This window comes from Agelaius phoeniceus, chromosome 19 (genome assembly GCF_051311805.1).
Source record: "Agelaius phoeniceus isolate bAgePho1 chromosome 19, bAgePho1.hap1, whole genome shotgun sequence".
Lineage (NCBI taxonomy): Eukaryota > Metazoa > Chordata > Aves > Passeriformes > Icteridae > Agelaius > Agelaius phoeniceus.
In genome coordinates, this window is record NC_135283.1 from 10,525,001 (window position 1) to 10,546,482 (window position 21,482).

Here is a 21,482-nt window from a genome sequence, read left to right on the forward strand (position 1 = left end):
ATAGCAGCATGAAACTTCCAACCTCAAAAAAAGCAGCACTGGGTTTGCCCAGGTTTAAAAGGAAAACCAAAAAAACTCACCTTAAAACATGAAACTCCTTTTTTAATCTGCTTTTTCCTACATTTGTCTAAACCAGTTCTTTGTTTGTAGCTGGAAAAATGATTTAGGTTCAATCACTTAATCCTGCATGATGTGAGGACTTCTGGCAGACCAGGTATCTTATGCACTGGTTGTAGATTGGAATGTTTTGGACATATGTTAAAATATTCTGAGTTTTCTCTGCAGATTTTGGATAGAAAGAATGATGAAATAGATGTGCTGAAGTCCAACTATCTAAAGAAACAAAAAGAGTCTGAGGATATGATAAGAAAACTGGAGAAAAAAGGTGATTTTTATCCTCATGGTTGTCTTCTTTGTGGTGGTATTGTACTGCATTCTCTTGTGGCTGTGGGCTTGCGTGTTCCTCCACACACATCCCTTTCTTCATCATTTGTAGCTCTTGATTTAATTTTTTCCTTTGGATTCTGAGATTCTTGTCCAGTTGTCTCTGCTGTTCCAACCCAAGTGTTCCAAGAGGCCTGTGATCTATTACACTGAACACAGGTTTTTTGAGCGTCACCAAAAAAAGTTTCTTTGATGCCACTGAAATATTTTGGCCATTTCTTTCCATTTTTTTTGGAATCTCTGGCTCAAAGTTCATTTTTTTATACATTCAGTACATTTTAATCAAACCACAGTGGGTTATTTTTAAGACTATTGCGGCAGAGATTTCAAACATGAGTGCTCTTGAGCGTGTCACGAGTACAAAACTCACCCTCAGAGTGGCTTGTCAGCAGTTTTTCAGTGTTAGTTTCTTTCAGAATTCCTTGGAGTCCATTTGCACTATGGACTAAACCACACTGGAAAATAATACAGGAGTTTGGTAATCTATGGACAAAAAGGAAGAGCGCTCCATGTATTTTGTTTCCTGCTCCTTGGGAAAGTAATTTGTCCAACAAGGGATCTGGGGCTTCTCTCTGTGGGCTGGTGGTTGCTCTTGGCTGGAACAGGTTGAATTGGAGTTGCCCACACTGTTCCAGGTAATGAAAATCCTCAAAACATAGTGGAGTGTGAATATAGATCCACTTTTTCCACTAATGGTGGTGCCATAATTTGCAATTTAAGTTGGGGAACTTCATTTTCATATATGTCTTGGGCATTCTACCTTCACAAGAACCTTTTCTCCTAAGGATGCTCATAAAATCAGGTTAAAATAACTGTTTTCTTGAGGTTATACAGAGTTTTGCTGTTGTATATTTACTCCTTCAGGAAGGAAAACTCTCTCTGAAATATTCTGTAAACAAAGTAGAAAAGAGAGAACACCTTGTAATGACACCATTTAAGTGCTACAACTTAAAGCAGCACATCCATTAAGTATTTAAGAGCTAAAAACCATCAGAAAGCCAAGTCAGTTGGAACACTGACATAAACTTGTTGTATCTACTGCCAACACTGAAAAATCCCAAAGGTCTTGAATGGTTGTTTATTTTTTTTTTCCCATTTTTAACAGTTCAGACCCTTGTTCGTGAGTCCCAAGTTGTGAGAGAAGCCAAAGAGCAGCAGATTGCAGAGCTGAAGAAGATGTGTGAGCAGAGCAATGATTGCCTGAACAATGAGTGGGAGAAAAGGGTAATGAACAATGCTTCCCTCCTCTGACAGACTCCTGCAGTGTTTATCTGGGATAGTACATTTTGTCACTCAAAAAATAAATACACAGAATATGTTTTAGGGGTGGTTTTTGCGCTGATTTTATTTTTTCCTGAAGTAATCAGACTCTTTTTGCTGATGCTTTTGCACCCAGCTGGTCACCCTGTTCCTGGGGTTCATCTGGCCTCCTGGCAAGTCTCTGGATCTGTTAGGGAAGTGTTTATTTCTGGTTGACCTGACATGGAATTTTAATCTGGATAAACCTGCTGCTACCTGCTGTCACGGTGATTCCTTTGAACTCTTAGTCTTGCAATGGGTCATGAATTCTTCAATGTATTTTTATTTATTGTTCAACTCAAGACAGCAGCAGAGCAAAGGGAAGAGCATGTTTATTGTGAGACAGTGTCACCTTTGTCCAGATTATTGTCAGTATTTGTCTTGCTTCCCCCTCTCAGGAGAGAGAGGGTCACAGAAAGGACAAACCCACCTCCATTCATGAAGTTTGCTGTACAATTTAATTTTTTTGCAGCCCTGCATGTAGAAATGAAGTTGGATTTAATTCTTGCCTTCTTAAAGGCAAGTCATAATCATAAATCATAAATTGTCCTTTGTGATGAAGATCCTGAGGCTCCAGTGTTGGGTATTTTTTTTGTTTGGGTTTTTTATTTTTTTCATAGAATCCCAGACTGGTTTGGGTTGGAAGGGACTTTAAAGCTCATCCAGTGCCACCCCCTGCCATGGGGACACCTTCCACTATCCCAGGGTGTTCCATGCCCTATCCAGCCTGGCCTTGAGCACTTCCAGGGATGGGCAGCCACAATCTTTTTTTGGTTTTAGAGAAACAATATTTTCAGAGAGGACAGAAGTGTGACACCTGGGCTTTTCACTGATTCTGCCCATATGCTATAATAATTTAACACTTCTCAATGCTAGCTGTAGATGCCATTTGTTACTTTGTGCCTTTTTTCTGGCGCAGCTCCACGACGCGGTGGCTGAGATGGAGAAGGAGAAGTTCAACATCCGGAAGAAGCACACGGAGGACATGCAGGAGCTGCTGGAGGAGACCAACGCCCGGCTGGCCAAGATGGAGGAGGAGTATTTGCAGCAGACACAGTCAACTGTAGGTTTGGTTGTGAACCTCTCCCAAGTGTCTCTTAAAATGTTAAATTCCATTTGTTTGTGTTCAGGTGGACTGGAAGTGCCCCAGGCCGGGTTGGATGCTATTGTGTTTGCAGGGACCCCCGTGGCAGGGAGGAATGATGAATCTGACTCCATGTGCTCAGAAGGCTCATTTATTGCTTTGTAATACTGTATTATATTAAAGAATACTATACTAAACTATACTAAAGAATACAGGAAGGATACAGACAGAAGGATAAAAAGATAATAATGAAAACTTGTGACTCACTCCAGAGTCCTGACACAGCTTGGCCAATGAGTCAAAACAACTCACAGCAGAATGCAATGAAACAATCACCTGTGGGTAAACAATCTCCAAACACATTCCACATGTGAGCACAACACAGGAGAAGCAAATGAGATAAAAATTGTTTTCCTTTTCTCTAAAGCTTCTCAGCTTTCCAGAAGAAAATCCTGGGCAAAGGGATTTTTCCAGAGAATGTGAATGCTACAGGATGGAGCAGCCTGGGATGGTGGAAGATGTCCTTGCCCGTGGCAGGGCTGGAATCAGATGGTTTTTAAGGTCCCTCTCAACCCAGACCATTCCATGATTCTGTTATTCATGCATGTACATCCTTGCTTTCAATACTGCAGTTGTTCTCTCCTTGGAGAGGGCACTGTCCTGGCAGCCAGTCCAAGCAAGGATTTTATTCCCCAGCTAAAATTAAGCAGGGCACAGCCCTTCAATCAATGTTACACTGATATCTTAGAATCAGTCCTTAATTACAAATATTTGATTCAAGTTAGTAGAACTTCTGTCTCTGCAGGTTTGTAGATCATTTATATATTACATCTATTTTCATAGAAATGTGATTTTTTACTCACCCACCTCCTCTTTGACTGAGCAAATACTTCTGTTAGATGAAAGATGGCATTAAAAGGATTTTAAAATAAGTATTGATTATTCTAATTTATTGCATTTCTTTTTTAGAGTAATTATAAGCATGTTATTAGGTATAATCTGGATTTTGTGCCTGTTATATAAATGATGCAAAAAGCAAAAAAATTAACAAGTAACCTCAAAAAAGCATCCTGTACTTTTCATCAGGATGAAGTATGAGAAAAATTGAATAAGTGATAAGACAATGTCAAACAAAATTTATTCCTTTATTAATGAATGTTGAATTTAAAAATTAACATTCAGATCATGTCATAGGTAACAGTAAATACAGAGAAAAATGGACACAGTCTGTCAGCAAGATTGAATTTAAGAACCATCAAAACTAGACAGATCTTGCCGAGCAGCTTCTGATTTAATAATTAAACAAGGTAGAGTTCAAGGCAGGGCTTAAGATGAAAGACTAGACTGTCACTGGAAATTAGTTTTCTTTTTTTCTCTCTCTCCTTTCTCTCTCCTGATTTTGAAATTTTTTTTCTGTTGGTGTTTCAGAGTTTCCCTGTTCAGAGTTTCATGCTGTCAGGAATGCCAGTGCTGTTAGAAGTGGAATTGGCTGAGCCATTCCATTAATGCCATAGAGCTGATAAGGAGGGGTTTGTTCCCTGAACAAGGATGAACTTCCTTGAGGGACATGGGGCCAGCCAGGAATTATATTCAGTGGTATATTAAAATTACTCCTTTTTTAATTATTAAAAAGAAAAACCAGAACCCCAGAAAACCACAAAACAGACAAAAACCCCCGAGTCTCCAAAGCAAACAACCTTCTTCCCCCAGAAAACCAAACCCATACTGAGCAGTTTGGCACAGATGGAGAGTTTTGCTGTGGCTGTGAAATCTCTGTGGCCACTGGCCAGAGCTCAGGTGATGTCTCTGAGGGAGGTTCTTGCCCTGGCTCAGGTTTGTGTCACCTCCAGTGACAGGGCAGGGGCTGCACAGGGCAGATAGTTGGGGTTTTATTTTACTTTAGGAGTGGGTGAAGTTTCTGTTCCACTTCCCTCATCTTCAGGCCTTTGTTAATATAAAAAGAACTCTGATACCTACTCTGGGTCTGATTTTCTGACCGCAGCCTCCTGAGGAATTCTTCCCTCATTTCCCTGCATATTACCATACATTTAGGGAAGAATGGGAAGGCCTGGAGTAGTCTCATGCTACCTGCCTGTCCTTATTCTGTTCATTTTTACATTTGTTTATATCATGAGATGAAGTTCCAGGAAAAAGATACAACTTTTGAGAGATGCTTGTAATTTACTGAAAGTTACTGCAATGAGATTTCTGGAAAGTCTAAAAATGCTCTTTGTATATATTATCATCCATTGTGGTTTTCCATTGAAATATTGTTTTTTTCTCCCATTTGAGAGGATTTGTAATTTAGAAATCAGTTGCATATGCTGTTCTGTGTAAGGGAGAAGAGATGTCACTTTGAGGGGGAATAAACACCCACATTTTGAAGATGTATTTGTTTTTATATACAGTATAGAATTTACTGTCAGGATTGATGACAGCTTTGCCATTGTAACTCTTGTGTCTCTGCATCATCAGAGAACTTTGTTGCTCAAGGCTACTGAATAACAACTGGGGTATTCCCTCATTGATTCTGGGCTTTTCTCAATAATTCTTTATTCTTTTAGAACGAGACAGTCCAAAAGCTGGGGGCCCGTGTGCAGCAGTTGACTGTTGAGGCTGAAAATAGTAATTTACAACGTCAGAAATTATCTCAGGAGAAGACTGAGACAGAACTGCGCTACCAGGAGGTCTGCTCCCAACTTCAGGAGCTGACAGAAAGGTAATTCAAAAACAATTAGTTGTTCAACTTCTAAGAATATGGCATTTCCAGAAGCAAACATTATTAATTTTGTTCCAGGAACACACTGAATGGCATTTGACATTAGAAAACTCTCATGAAAATATATTAATTGGTGTCAAACTCATTTAAAGTGACCCAAACGACCACCTTGAGGAGTGTCTTACCTTTCCATTATTTATGAGCAGCTCATTCTGTGACAAGAGCACGTGGCAGACGTGCAGACTCCGTGGAATTGATACTGAGCAGGTAAAATGCCAAAATCTGAAAGCAATTTCCATATTCTGTTTGCTTGCTCCGTGTAGGTACAAGTTACTTCAGAAAGACAAGGACCAGATTATGCAGGAATACAAGGAGAACCTTCAGCAACTACAAAGTAAATTTGATGTTGATAGAGATTTTCTGAAGCAGGAACAAGCTCAGGTATGCTGCCAGGTGTACCAGGCAGGAAAATGGGGTTTATTTCTTCTATCAATATGATGCTTATGAATAAATCCAAGGGATTGCTCAGTTCCCCAGGTTACTCATGAGTGTAAGTTTAAATAAAATTGAGATTTAATTTTTCATTCCCAAATTTGACTGAAAAATCATCTGAAGTTGGTTGGTCATTCTGGTGTGTGTGTGTTGTACAGCTGATTCAAATAAGGTACAATTAACATCCTGATTTTGTTTGTGCTCCTGTAAAAATTCTGGGTACACCCTTGAAGACTTAATGTTTTCATAAAGCCTCTTCCATGACAGAAAATATTTTTTCCAGAAAAACATAGTCCTGCAGGCCTCATAGTATTGAACATTGTGTTAAATATTTATGTGTTTAAGGAAATAATTTTATATTTTGCAAGTGTAGGTTTCACCCAAAATGTAATAACTCTGGTTTGTTTCTGGAAAAGCATCTGTCAGGCTGATATCTACCAATATGCATAGGTACAGAGATGGCACATGTTTAAAGGGATTTTAAAGTTAAATAATTGTAGAAAAGACTCAAGTTTTAAATACCATTTATTAATCCATAGAGCCATAGGACAAGTGGGGTGTTTGGTGTTTATTTGCTGAAATTCTCTGAGCTTTGATGATACTTTACTCCATTTCATTTACAAGGTATTTTTCTTTCTACCAATTTTTAGTAGATTTTAGTAGGGATTTTTTTATTATTAGGGGTGGGTTTTTGTCCTGTTGTTTCCATTTCTAAGCTCACCAGAGGGCCCAAACTGACGCATCCAGAACCATAAACTCATACAGGTTTTTTCTCCCCAGTTGATAATTTTTCCAGTTTCTGGAAACTTTAGAGAAATAAATTGAAAAATGCAAAAGAGCTAATGAGGATTCCAAGACAAAAACTGCTTTTTCTGTTAAATCCCAGCAGACTTGTGATGTGATTGCAGAATTACGCCGTGAAATCGCTCTGCTGAAACAACAACTGCAAGATGCTGAACTTCAAAGGAAGCAACAGCTGAGGGTGAGCCCTGACTTTCTTTCTCAGAAATGACCAACTCTTTTTACTTTATTTGATGATTTAAATGTTTAGATACCCATCCTTAAATGTACTTCTATATACCCTGCTTGCTTGTTTCTTTTTTATGAATGGAAATATATGAAATTTCACATATGGTTAAAGGTTGATTTAAAAAGTGTGGCTAAAAGAGAGGTAAGAGCAGAATTTTCACAGAAGTTTTCTGACTGTTTCTTATAGTTCACATGTTAAATAAAAGAATTTAAATCTCTATTGGTGGATTACAAAGAAGCCTGACAAAGAATGATGAATATCTTTTTTTTTCTCGTAAACTGTAAACATTTTTAAAGTTTCAAAATTGTTTTTAATTTGCACTGTTTAATAGTTCAGTTCAATATTCTGTCTTCCTGTAGGCATTTAAATTAATCCTCCTATCTCAGGGTAATGAGTTCCACATCTGTATCATGTATCAGTCCTGGTTGAGTTTTGGCATCTACTTTTCTTCCAATGTCTTTCATTTCACAGTTGATATAGTACAGAATGGCATTTTAATAGCTCAGGAGAACAAGTTGCTGTTTCTCTTTAGCAAACATGAATCATGACTTTGGAGATAGTTGTGTTATTTGGTGTTGGTTAAATTCTCTTCTATGTCAGAGAATTTTTTCATGATGATATAAAGTAGGTTTTTATTTTGTTATGAACTGTTCTATGTGATAGCTAATGTCTGTGTTTGATGAATGCTCTGAAATGGAAGAAAAATGGGATATTTTGATTTAGAATACACATCTTTTCCTCTGCAGGAGCAAGAATACAAGGTTCAGCAGGACAAGCTTCGCATGCAGCGTGCATATGAGAAACAGGTAATATTTCCAGGAAAATCTCCCATCTTCTGCACAATTTTGTTCTGTACAGGACTTAAAAGTTGAAATTTTGAAACCCTCAAATAGTAAATTGAGGAATCCAAGCACTTCACACGGTTTGGAAAAAATAATTGGACAAAGTCAAGTAATATTTTAAGGACAGCTGTTTAAGGACAGGGATATCACCTCTGATTTTAGGAACCTGTTGCCAGGGGATGGAGGCTGGGATGGCATTCCCAAAAAAGTGGCCCTGGAAGCCTGTCCTGTGTGTGTACACTGCTTGTGGTGGCAGCTGAAAGGAAAATGAAGTGAATGAAAGCTGGCCTGACCTCTGCCAGTGCTCATGTGTTCTCCCACACTCCTTTTCCCCCAGAGTGTCTCTGTTCCATCCTTCTCCATGTGTTCTCTAGATATTGTCAACAGGCATCGTTTTTACAGCAGAAACTTCAAGTAAAAAATGTAATTTTCATCAGAAACACTTCATCTTAAAGCACTTTGCAAATCCTGCCTGCTCTTTTAGACTCAGAACATCAATAGGCTTCAAATTAAACTTCAATTTTAGTGACATTATATGTGCAACTCATGTGCAGCCAGAGGGTGCCTTAGATGCCTGTTTAATTGAAAGGATGTGTTACTCAAACATGTCATTGCCAAATGTGGCAAATTTATAACATAAAATAATGGATTGTGATCCCAGCTACTTGTCACTTGGTAATAGCACTTGTGACATGAATTGTAGAGAGGTTTTGGTTTGAGTTAGTTCCTTCTGCTAACATTGAAGTCAAAACATTCTTTGTTCCAGGATCTGCCTTAGTTTAAACCTAGCTTACATTTGTCTTTTTAGTCAAATCTTGGGTTTTATAAATGTTGAACTCAAGAAAAATCCAGGATTTGAGTGATTTGCAGGCCAAAATAAAAATATATTGGCACAATTTGACTGAGGTTTGAGGATCTTTTGGGGAGAAAGCTCCTAAGCATGGGCTGAGGGTGTGTCAGCCATGCCTCCAACCAGTGAGCCCAGGGAGAGAAGCAGGAATTCTGCATCAGCAAACAAGGAAGCAGAGCCTTTCTTTTTATAGATAACTTGACAGCAGTTTGTTCATAAATTCTGGTGTAACTGTTTTCAAGCCCAAATCTTTGAGAGAGGACGAGAAGAAAAATACCAGTGAATAATCTATGGGTATAAATCCATAAACCAGGATGGATTGGCCCATAAAATACTAAAACAAGTAAAGGAATTGTGAAGTCACTGCTGCAATCTGTTCACTTAAAAACCTACCCATTATCTAATCATCTTTATGAGTCTGCAGTGGCTGTTGCCTCTGAGGATACTTAAACATCAAACAAATCATAGGTAGGAACCTTAAATGTCACTGTTTGATTAAATGTGCTTATCTGCTGGATCAGGAACCAGTTAGGCTAAATGGCTTTACAAGCCAAGGAAACACCTGCTTTTTATAAATAATCCACTGCTTGTTTTGCAAACATTCAGCTCAGCATCAGGAGAGTGACAGATTATTCCTGACAGCCATTCCCAAGCCACCTGTTGAATATATAGAATTTTATCAGGTTTGGCAGTAGCTTCTTCATTCTCTAATAGACAGCTCATGGGTTTGGAGGCTCTTGGAACCCAACTAAGTGTTCCTGGAGTGAACACCTCCACAAAACTTCTCACAGCAGAGAATCTCTGGATTTGTTTTTTCACTGGCCTGCACACTTAGTAAAACACATTTTTTTTATTTTTTTAAATATTTTATTTTATTTTATTTTATTTCATTTAATTTCATTTCATTTCATTTCATTTTTTTATTATTTTATTTATTTTATTTTTTATTTTTTATTTTATTTCTTCTCTTTTATTTGGTATTTCTTTACATTACAAATGGCTGTAGGTGGATAAAGGATTTCCTGTATCTCCCATCCCCACGTTGTTCCTTAAGCAATTCTAAAGCAATACAACTCTTGGATTATGTACAAACTCTTGGACTTAACCTGCTCTTGGCAAAAAACATTACAAAGACTTGTGGTGTGGCCTTCACCTGGGAAGCTGCCAAATTCAAAGGGTTTTGTAACTATTTTTAGGATTATAATTGCTAATTGTTCTATTATTATTATTCTTTAGGAAGTTTATCTATTTCTGTTTGATATTTTTTATTGTAAGAACTGATCAGAAGTGATTCACTCTGGTTGGTCACAAATTTGCACCTCAGAGAATACAGGGCACTATTTTAGGCAGTTTCCTGTCTGCTTTTCTGTACTTACCTGAAGAAAATCGAGTTCCTTTTTTATGTAATTACTGGTATTTCTTTATTCTAGACAGTAATACTCACTTTGAGAAGGAAAATAGCTCATTGGCTCCATTCCATACTTCATCTCTCTGTTAATCTCTGCTTTTGAATTTCACATAATTTTAGAAATCCGTGGAAGATTTGTCTGCATCAGTGGAAAAGGATCATGCAAATAAATAGTTTTTAGAATCTAAAACATTGATTTATTTTAACTCAGATGCTGTTTTGGCTAAAATATTTGGTGTTTTTTTCTTTAAATGGCAGATTAATGGCATTAGGAGTGATCTGGATAAAGAAAAAGGGAATGCTCAAAAGAAAATTTGCCACCTGGAACAGGTTCTGAAGTAAGTGAATGTGCAATAATTCTTGAACCACCCCATGTATTTTAAAATATTTATTTATTAATATTTATTTATTAATATTTATTTATTAAATAATCTTATGCTTTAACTCATCTAACTGCCCTCCTATAGTTTTTTCCTGTTTTAAAGCTGCACCTTCAGTGTTCTAATCAACAAGAAAAATGAAAAAAATAAAGTAAGAACCAACTCACCCAAATTTGTTGACTTTTAAGTGGTAGGAATAAAATAGAATTAATGAGAATTAATTAAAATAAATAGTGTTAATGATGTCAGCTGGTCTTGCTCTCTCAAATAAATGGGCCCAGGTTCAATTCAGAGTTTATTCATAGGAAGTAAATAACTAAAAACTAAAACTAAAGACTTGTTGCTTTGAGCTCTTCTAGAACATTGAATAAATTTGAAAGGTGTGTTTACTTAAAATATATTTTAATTTACTAGATGATGCTTCTGATTTTATATTTTATGTTTAATATCCACAAATTACAAGTCTAATGCAGATTTTTTTCTCTTTGATACAACTCTTCTTTGTGGGACTGTTTGTTCTTCATGTGGATCTAAAGCTGGGGGAAATGCTCTGTAGCAAACAGTTTTCCTTAGCTAACTTGGAACAGTTTTTTTGCTGACTCTGTCCATGAACAGCTAATCAGGAAGCACCAAATTTGATGTTTTCTGAGCAAGGGAGTGGTTTATGTACAGCAGATGCACATAGGACAAGATCAACTCTTGCTATGCTCCTTCCATTTTTGGTTATGTAAATTATTCTCTCCATGTGTTAATCCAGCTAAAAGTCAAAGCTGTGGAAGTAATTTCTGGGCAAAACAGATTATTCTGAAACAAAGCAGAAGTTATTTGTTGGAAGTATTCAGTTTAATATCACAATGTACCTTATCTAGGCTGGGAGAGGCAAGTAAAGATACTTTCATTCCATAAAAGTGACAGGGCTGGAGTCTGTATTTCTTTATTTCTATAATCTCTGAGGTATTTGGCATAAATAGAGACTATCTTAAATCACTGCAGACATTAATAAAAACTCCAGCTTTTAATCTTTAAATTCTTTACATTGGCTATTATTTATAATTTTGGGGAGGTTGAACTGTTATCAACTGCACTTAATCTTTTAGTATTTTACCATCTGATTTGTTGATAACGAAGCTGCATTAATTTTCTTCCACATCTTTCAAATAATGTGTCAGTTTGCACTTATGTTAATAAACCCAGTCTGGCTTTGCAGCCCAGGGCTGATCCCACGTGGGTGCAGAGGGAATTCTCTCCAGGCAGGATCTGGGAGCTGCTGGGGCTTTGGAACCTGAGGAGCTCTTGCAGGAGCTCAGGACATCCTCAGTTATTTCAGATATTCCTTGGCTGTGGTTCAGCTTAGGTGTAGCTTGGAGTTGAAGTCAGGCTTTGAAAGACTCAATTTTAAGAGCCCACAGTGCTGGTGATGCTCCAAGGGCCATGAATTAAAACAATGCAGGCAGAGCTCAGTCCCAGCCTTGTACTCCTGTGGGTCAATCTTTGGCCAGAACTGGGCATGGCTCAGCTCCTGGGATTGAAGAGCCCTGGGGCTGTTCCAAGGGTAAAAATCATCTCCTGTTTCCCCCACAGCAAGTGATTCATACCTATAGGGCTCTATATGGATATACCTATATGTTCCTGTCTGGTTTTCAAAGTGTCTCCTAGTACAGGCTGCTGCTGCTCCTGTGGGTCCCCTTTAAATAAAAATATTCTTTGATATTGTATTTTTCTCAGGGTCACTTCCATGTCCTATGGCACTTGGTTTCTCTTAAGTTTTTTCTTTTAATTTAATTTTTTTTTTGATTCAGGTTGTTGAAAATGTAGAGATTTCTAATATGAAATCAAATATACCTCTCCCAACTGAAATGAAAAATGTTTAATTGTGGAGATAGTTTACTCTAATAAAACTGCTCTTTTGATTGTTTTACAGCAGGAGTTTGGGGCTAATTTTAAGATTAATAAGGGAATTAGTAATGCTAAAAAGTAATTGAATAGAAATAAAAATTAGCTTTCTAGTGTGGTTTTGGCTGGCTGGAGACAGAAGTTGGCAGATCCATGGGGCTGGATTTAGGATCCTAAAAAGATGATATTTGCAGAAGTGCAGTGCCCTAGGGTGTGAGTCCAGCCCAGCTCATGTTCTGCTGGTTGGGACTGCAGCTCTGGGTCTGAGCTCTGCATTTCTGACCAGGCCTGCAGCAGACTCACATGCTCAGGACAGAGGAAGTGCCAGTCCTGCAGGGCTTTCTGCAATTCAGACCATTCCTTTAGCACCAGTGTGTCTTGACAATATTAAGGTTTTTTCATATATGTGCTTTTATATGATATGCAAGTAGGTAATAGATAAGGAGCAGTGGTATTTATTGTGGCAGAAATGGATGGCTTCCTTATGGCTTTTTTTTTCCTCCATTTTGAAGAATTTTGAATTCTTTTCCAAGAATTATTCTTTTCAGCAATCCTTTTCCTATTAATATCAGTCCATAAGATCCAATATCTTACGTAAAAATGCTTCAGTTTGCTGGATTTCTTTAACTTCTTGCAGAATGAATTTAACTAACTCCAAGCTCAGGCAGAGCCAGTAAATCTTTAGAAAACAACCTTTTCTTGCATGAGGTGGGTGAAAATACAGTTCAGCATCTTCCATAGAAACGATGCCTGGTGGAATTGTAACTCAGAACCCAGTAGGTGCATCAGTGATTTCTCATAAACTACTTTGATCTGAATGCACTTTGATTCTGAAATGGCCACAGGATTATATCTTGAGTAGCTGCTGAGCTGCAAGCACACAGAAAGGGAAGTGGCAGGCATTTTAGGGGATTTTTGTTATTATTATCATTATTTTCCCAGTGCTGTGACAGCAAACAGTGCTGCTGCTGTTTCAAACATATCCACACTGATGCAGAATGAAAGTGATTTGAGGCATTGTTTGGAATAGTAAAATCCACATTTCTGAAAGTATCTTTCACTTCAAAAATAAAAAAAAAAACCAGTATTGCCACAGTTTCAGTACAGAATAGGGGTTTATGTAGTTTACAGGAGGTTTTTTTCTTCTTCTGAAGTTCATGGTGGAAATATCTGTCAAAAGCAAACCTTTTGCAAAAGAATTGCTCCAACACTCCTGACTCGTGGTGGTGACTTGTAGATATAAAATTTATATTTCCTTCTGCAGTGCATGTCACAGGCATTGCTTAATAGCAAAAGTCCCTCTGAGAAGTGCTGCAAGGGCTTTTCTAGAATGTCCTTTAAATGGCATTTCTATAAGAACAAAGTTTTCTTGAAAAGCTTCTCTGTAATTACTTGGGGGGAAAGGTTGTTTCTCTAATCCCTGTGGTTTGGTTGCAGAAAATGTGTCTTGAGAGTGGGTTGCAAATAGGCTGAATCTCTGCTGTTCTTATCTCACAGTAAGAAGAGGAGTAGGAAATGGAGGTATATAATTTGTCACAGTACAAACTGAGTAGAATGAAACAGAAAATAAATGAGGGGAAAAAAATCTGTACCCATTTGCTGCTGAAGAAATTGCATGGAAGAGAAAGAAAAGGTCTTGCTGAGTTTATACAATTCTGTTAAACAGCTCTCAGCATCATCTCTTGTGTCTTGTTCTTTGGATGTTTATTCATTCAATATATTTATTTTCCTCTGCTTATATTTGGGCAGCAGATTGTTCAATACTTTTAGTTTGCTATGAGAAATATATATTTACTCTAGGGAAATATTCCCCATTTTATTGAAGATTACAACCACAACAGCAGCTCAGTTTTGAGGTGGTTTTGACAGAGTCATGAAAGAATCCCAGAATGGTTTGGGTTGGAAGGGACCTTAAAACCCATCCCATCCCATGCCAGCCCTGCCATGGCAGGGACACTTCCAGTGTCCCCCTGCTCCAGCCTGGCCTTGGACACTCCCAGGGACAGGGATCCCACCTTTGTGGCTGCACAGACACTTAAATTTGGTCACTCCTGAGACTGAGAGATTTTGGACTCAATTATAAACATCCTGAATAGTTTGAGGCTGTGATCCTCTGTCACCCTCGTGGGAAGTGCAGACCAGGTTGATTTCTTCAGGATGAAGGTTGTGACTGTTCTCATGTACTGGAGAGGATTATGGGGTCAGATTTAATGCTTTTTGCTTTGCCTGCCTCGTACACAAATAACATTTTCATATTCTCCTGAAGGACAAATTTCATGAGTTCTTGTTCTTCAGTTCTGTAGTGTGTGAAGGAAACAAATTTTAAGAAGTGACATTTTAGGAGAAATGAAATGAAATGAAATGAAATGAGATTAAATCCCCCTGTACAGGTGCAGATGCTGTAGTTAAACACTGCAACATCAAGGAATGCCTGCACATCCCCACCCCAGTGCTCCACAACCTTCTCCCTCTCACTCTTTGCCTTTTTTTTTTTTTCCAAGTCTGTCTATGGAGCCAAATCTCAGCACTTTGCAAGTGGGGATGATACAGAGCAAATGCTGAGCAGCTGCTTCATTCTGACTCACTTAATAAAATTATTTGTTTACATAAGGAGCTCCCAACACCTCTTTTTTTTCCATGGCTTTCTACCCCTTGTCTGAACTTGTTTAAAATTCTGGGGAAGAAAGAGGGGCTAAACTGCTAAACTTTCTAGAAACCAGTAAAGCCACTCCAGTCCATTAGCAGATTTTCCCAATAGTTTCCACAGTAGTTTTTAAAGCACACACAGACAGTTCTCACAGTATTTTGGGTTTGTTTTAGGTGGCTAGACCAAAGCTTTCCAATCATGACGTGGTGTGGATGTTTTTGCAGAAAAATTAAAAGTATTCATTTTACTGAATACCTGCTGCTGCCTGCAGGTATATACTTGTGTACTTGTGTACATGCACATTCTTGTGTTCATGTGGTTTCTGAAATGGCAGTCAAGGGGAAGAAGTTGATTTCTCAGTGGAGGTGGTGCCATGGAGTTTCCTCACTGCAGATTTAAAAACAGCTTTTCCCACTGCTCCTTGTTATTCCAGAGTGAGGGCAATGCTCTGTGCTTCCCTATGCTGGGCTGCTATTTCTGGGGATTTTGTCAGGTGATCAGTGGTACTCACTTATATTTTAAATTTCAGGTTTTGTGTGTAGCACAGTTATTTCTGCTACAAGGTTTTGCCTCACAGAAAATTTCTGATGAAAATGTGTTAGCACTCATATTTCCTAAATCAAGGTGGAAAAAATGCTTTTTAGGGAAGGAAATACTTTATTTTGGTACCAGTTACTCTTCTTGAAACTTCAGTTATTTCTTTATTCAAAAAGAAATTACTTTATTCAGTCATTTCTTTATTCACTTGTCATCTCCTGGTGTGCTTTGCAGTCATTTGGTTATTCTGGGTCATTCTTTACCTGACATTGAGCCAGATCCACAGAGCTGGAGCTATTCTCAGGCTTCTCCTGTGGTTTTAAACTTGGTATTGATACCTGTAAGGCCTTCAGAGGGTGGCTTTGACCTCAGCCTTGCTAAAAGCAGAAGTTAAAATGAAATTAGCACTGTCCTGGAGCCTCAGGCTGGCACAGGGAATGCCTGGATGGCAGCGGCACCGAGGGTCAGGAAATTCCCTTTTCTCTCATTTTGATTTCCACAAGGCCCCATCTGCTCTGGGCTCTGGTGCAGTGGGATGATCTGAGTTGATGAGATTCTGTTTTCATCCTGAGTATTTTATTAAGGTTTTTTCATGCCCTGAGTAGTTTATTAAGGTTTTGCTGTTCTGAGCCTGCCTGGCCTCCTCCAGCAGTGCTGGTTCTGCCTGGGGTTTCCCAGTTCACCTGCACTGGTGAAATGGGGACAAGGCAGAAATGGGCAGAGGGTGAGGTTGTCCTTTGCAGAATCTTTTCCTACAGCTGTGTCTGAATAATGACTCATTTTTCATTGTATGGTTCTCTTTGATGCACAAAAAGAAGACTTGGGCTTGTTTGATGTGAAAAGCTCTTCTTGCTTTATTCAGAAGTACCTAAAAATGCATCAGACTTCAGGAAGTTTTATGTAGAGGTCTTCTGGTCCTTAAGATTGCTTAAATCTTGCAAAATTCCCATGGTGTTTATTTAGTTTTTCTTCTCTCTGTAATACCACAAAAGGAACAGTGTAAAAGTGAGGGGACATAGATTTGAGAGAAATAAATAGTGAACAATCTGCTGCTGACCCAATAAAGAGGGAAACAGATGAAGGCAAGGAAAAACAAACATGTGAAGAGAGCTGGCAGAAGGAGGTAGAAGAAATAGCAATGGAAATAAATTATTTTGTTTGCAGTTTACATTTGCATAATTGTTAGATCCCAACATTTTGCAAAGAAGTAGAATTTAGGCTTTTCAAAATATACAGAAGTTATAATTTGAAAAAAAAAACTGTGATTAACAGTGGATCTTGAGAATTTGATTCTACCAAGCCCTTGGAGAACTTTCTATTTAAACAGCTGCTCCTTCAAATCCTCTTGTATTGGCTTCTTGGAGTGGTGTGTGTCAGAAATGCCACTGCACACAGCAAAGCACAACAGCCTGAGAATCATCAATGCAATGATAAATAAATAAAGGAAGTGATAGCTTTAACCACAAGTTAATTTTTCATTTCTTTTTTCCTTCCTTGCTCCTCTAAGTTGAATCCAAATTCTGAGTAATTGCTTGTTGTTGTTGTTAATATTTTTAGGGTAATTGCCTAAGTGTAGCTGTTTTCTTGCAGTTAATTCCATTTTTCCTTGAAAATGAAGTATTTGTGTGTGGAGAGAATTCTTGTCAGAATGGAAAAGCCATTACTATTTAAAGCCGGAAATAATTAAAGGAATATGAGCAAGCATTGTCTTTAATTCCAAGTGTTGCAATAAAAGAACATTGTTAAGAGTTTATACTCATGTTCATTGTGTTCATCATTATCTTTTATTAAAATGTTGAGGCCTGTCTCGTTACAGCCATTGCAATATGTTGAAAAAAGCCATGTCTGTGATTCAGAAACAGCAGCAATGTGATGTGGCTGAGGAGTTGGGATCTAGTTTTACTCTTCAAAACTGTGTGTGTTTTTTTTGGTAGGCTGGGTTTTAGTTTGAGGGTTTTTTTTTTCTCTTTTTTTTTCTCCTTTAAGAATCAGTGGAAAACCAAGCAGCTGTTCTCCACTTGGTGCTGTGCTTGAGCATCTGAAACCTTTTAGAGCAAACCCAGTCAAAGTTTCCAGCATATTGTAAACATTCCCTAACCCTCGCTCTAGGGGCCACAACGTGGAGCATGAACAGAGGGCTCCAAAATATGGTAGCTCTGTTTAATAGTCTCACTTAAAAGCAAAAATAAAGTGTTCTATTAACTATTTACAGCCTTTCATTTTCTTTCCCCCCTGTTTCTCTGGAGACCTACTGGCAATAATGAAATATGTATTGAAAGGAAGGCTCCAGTTGTACAAAAAAAAAATGTCACAGTTGATTTTTAATCCTTGGCTCTGGGACTGTTATGTCCCTCCAAATGGTTATAGAGATATCACATGACATCTATTTTGTGATAACAACTGTGAAACTGGTTTGATATGGCACACAGCTTATGAAATTAAAAGTATTGCCTTGTGAGGTGAAGAGCATTGCTGTGTCATGCTGTAGCACTTCATTAATTGCTGTAAATTGCTATTCTAATAATTAATGTAGTTAGGACTATCACAATTACATTGACTAAATGAAAATACAAATAATCAACACTAATGGCAGAATTGTTTCCTTGTTACTCCTAAAGCTTCCCTCTCACATCAGTGTATTTTTCAGATTTCTTATTTCTTTTCTCATTTCAAGATTATACAATGCCCAAAACATTGATGAAATGAGAAAAGCTTTCAGTTGGCTAAAGAAAGTTGTACAGATGATTGAATTCAATTAACTGATTGTTAAAAAGCATGAGAAGTTTCAGGCTGTCACCTCCTTTGAGTCACTTAGAAACCATCTACAAAACAGTACAGGGAAAAACTTTGTTCCTTGTTGCTCAATGATTGTGATTTCTCTACTTCAATTACATTTGATAATCTTAAGTTTGCTTCTACTTTTTATGTACTTTGTACAACTTTCCTTTGGCTTCAGCAACAATCCAACCAACCTTCATGGAGGAGTTGAAGCTGATAATTCAAAAAGTACTTAAAAGGAAAAGACAATTGTGACAATCCGTGTCCCCTTGGAAAGAAGAAACCAATGAGCCAAGTAGGCACTCCTGGTTCCCCAGAATTAAATATCTTTATTATCTACTACAACATGAATATTATTACTCTGAATCCTGAACTAACCAATTATTTTAACCCTAAAATGAGTTACCTTAAGTCAGTAGAATGACAGGATGAATTCTGAGCCCTTGTACCTCCTTAACAATCTTAATCCTGGCAGTTCATCCTCAGCATCTTTGCTTTGCCAACCACTGTTGGCTCTGTCACTCTTCACACAGCCTGGGCTGTGCTTTGTTAGTGTTAAGTGATTCTCCTTGCCTGGCTCTGTCCTGTGCCTGCTGTTTTCTCACATAGTTTGTCCTTGGATGGTTTATTTTATCCACCCCCAGCTCTCAGTGCCACAGCGCCGTTCTCTGATCTCCATCTCTGCCTTCCCTGCTCCTCTTCTTTGGGTACCTCATGAATCTCTCTGCTGTCTGGGCTGGCTTTCTGGGCCACCTTTTAATTACAGACTTGTCTGCCCTTTTCTAAGGCATTATCTACACCTGTCTCTCTGATTCTCCCCTCTATGCTGTCCTTGCTGAGGTTTAGCCGTGCTCTCAGCATGGGAAAGCCGTGACTATTTAATCTCTGTTCTAATCCTCCTCCCCTGATAACTGAGCCTCTGAGCTCTCTCTTATGTGTGGTGGATCTAAATCTTGGAGACACTTTCTGCAGTCTGGAGCAAAATTACCAAGTTTTCCTTTCCAGCCACATTTACAACACTTGCCCCCCCTTTTAACCCACATCACATTCATCATTTGGCAATTGCTGTTTTATTCTGTTTGCACAGCACCTAGCACAACAGTGCCCTGTCATTATTGTAATGAGAAATAGTTATAATAATTATTAGTGTCTTTAACCAATGTCTGCCTAATTTGTGAGCCATTAATTTTGAATCTAATGCATTATTCTTATTTCAGTGTCATATTGCACACGTGGAGTATTATTTGCTCCAAATTCATTAATGGCTTTAAGGAGTGATTTAGTTTGTTAATGTTATCTCATGATTTATTTAAAACATAAGTATATAGTTTAAAACAATAACTGTATTGTAAATATATTCCATTGTTGGAGCTTACTTAAAGGGATGCAGACCAGCTTTTTGATGTTAACATCTCAAATTATGCAAACTGTAAACAATTTATAAGTGGATTTGTGCTTTTTCTCATAAAGACAAGCTCATCTTATTCTTAAAATTGGGGAACACTTTATATTTATTCCTTGCCTTTATATTTTTGGCTTTATTTCTTTGAAAAGATAAAACAAGTTCGAATGCTTTCTAACAACTCCCAAATATTAACGTGCCCAGGGACAGGATAGGGATGATGTTTTGAAGGCAATAAATATTTCAGCTTCACATTTCAGTCTTTCTTCTTCGCTCCTTTGATCTGGCTTTGGTTTAGTTATCATTCCTCTTGGATGACTTCACACTGTCTCTCTTCCTCTCCACACCAACAAGAAGAAGTGTTCTGCACAAATTCCATATGTTTGGGGCTGGCATGGCAGGAGAGCCCTGGTTGTTGCTCCTTGGCTGTGGGAATCCCAGCCCTGCCCGGGGATGCTCCAGCCACAGCTGGGATGGAGATGGGCCTAAAGCTGTTCCTGAGCTCTCACTGTGTGTTCAAAACAGAGCAGGAAAAGCAAAATTGATTTTTGTGTATTCCACAGATTTGGCATTACTACTGAAGCATTTTTGTGTAATTGTTAACCCATTAACCCCTTCCTTTACAGATATGTGGTATTTTAGGCCTGAATACATTATTTATGTAGTGGCATAGCTGCATGCTAGAGTAAGGTCAGAGGGGTATGGCAGGGAGTGTTTTTTACTGGTTGTGGCACTAAAAAATGGTAGCATGGGTCTTGCATTTGGCTATAAATTTAATTAATTAATTAAACTGCTGCAATTTTGTGGAGTCTTGGCAGTACTGGAGCATCTCCATGTGAGGGACTCTGATAACAGGAGCAGGATTGTGGATCTGCTTAAATTTCCCTCTCTAAAGTCAAATATATGTGTCTGTACACTGGATGGGTCCTCATATCTGTGGACACTGAAGATACTAAGGTGAAATTCCTGAATTTTGGTTTGCAGGGGAAATTTGGGTGTGTTTTGATGCAGTTTGTGTTTTCAGCTAGACAGTTTGCAGTGTATTATGTAAGAAATTGTGTTCTCCATTGGAAATGTGTTTATATAGGGTTTTTTTAGGGTTTTTGAATCTAAATGAATTATATGAATGCTGATAACTGATTTTTTTTTTAGCACATATTAGTGAGACTCAATTTTTTGTTTCTTGTGACATGAAATAAAAAGGAAGGCTGTGTAGAAACAACAATATCCTTCTTCAGCTGCCTTCCAGCAAGTGAACAGTTTGCAGAAAAGCAATTTTCCCTCAAAAGCAGCAATATTTAGGATGGAGAGGGAGGAATGCTTGAAGACATGTGTGAGTACAGCAAATCTGAGTACACAGGATTAGAGTTTGTGTCATGTGGGAATGGCAGCACAGCCTGGCCTTTCCCAGCAGATCCCAGCAGCAGCAGTGGGGCTGCAGGCTCAGCCATGACTCTGCTTTTCCCATACCTCAGCTTCTCTCAGTCATTTGATTTAGTTTTAAGTAGCCTTTGTGATGATTTGAGTTTTGGTGATTTAGTTTTAAGTAGCCCTGTGAGAAGCAGGGAGTTGGACTCAGTGTGGGAATTCTGGAATTCTGGGATTCCTGTTTATTTCCAGGCATAAACCCAGAGTCATAACAACCTGAGAGAGACTTAGACAAGGGATGGAGCCTCT

At 38.2% G+C, this 21,482-nt stretch overlaps 1 protein-coding gene across 5 annotated transcripts in view; it reads left to right on the plus strand.

Moving 5' to 3' along the window:
- Positions 1–21,482, plus strand: part of CEP112 (centrosomal protein 112) — a 197,644-nt gene that overhangs the window by 36,241 nt on the left and 139,921 nt on the right. For 4 of the 5 annotated variants that reach the window (XM_077188113.1, XM_077188114.1, XM_077188112.1 and 1 more), the window contains 8 exons: positions 286–385; positions 1,550–1,668; positions 2,663–2,806; positions 5,392–5,546; positions 5,870–5,987; positions 6,925–7,020; positions 7,815–7,874; positions 10,427–10,506. In XM_077188113.1, coding sequence (XP_077044228.1) covers positions 286–385; positions 1,550–1,668; positions 2,663–2,806; positions 5,392–5,546; positions 5,870–5,987; positions 6,925–7,020; positions 7,815–7,874; positions 10,427–10,506 — 872 coding nt within the window. The remainder of the gene's footprint in view (positions 1–285; positions 386–1,549; positions 1,669–2,662; positions 2,807–5,391; positions 5,547–5,869; positions 5,988–6,924; positions 7,021–7,814; positions 7,875–10,426; positions 10,507–21,482) is intronic. The other variant, XM_054645336.2, reaches the window with a different exon arrangement.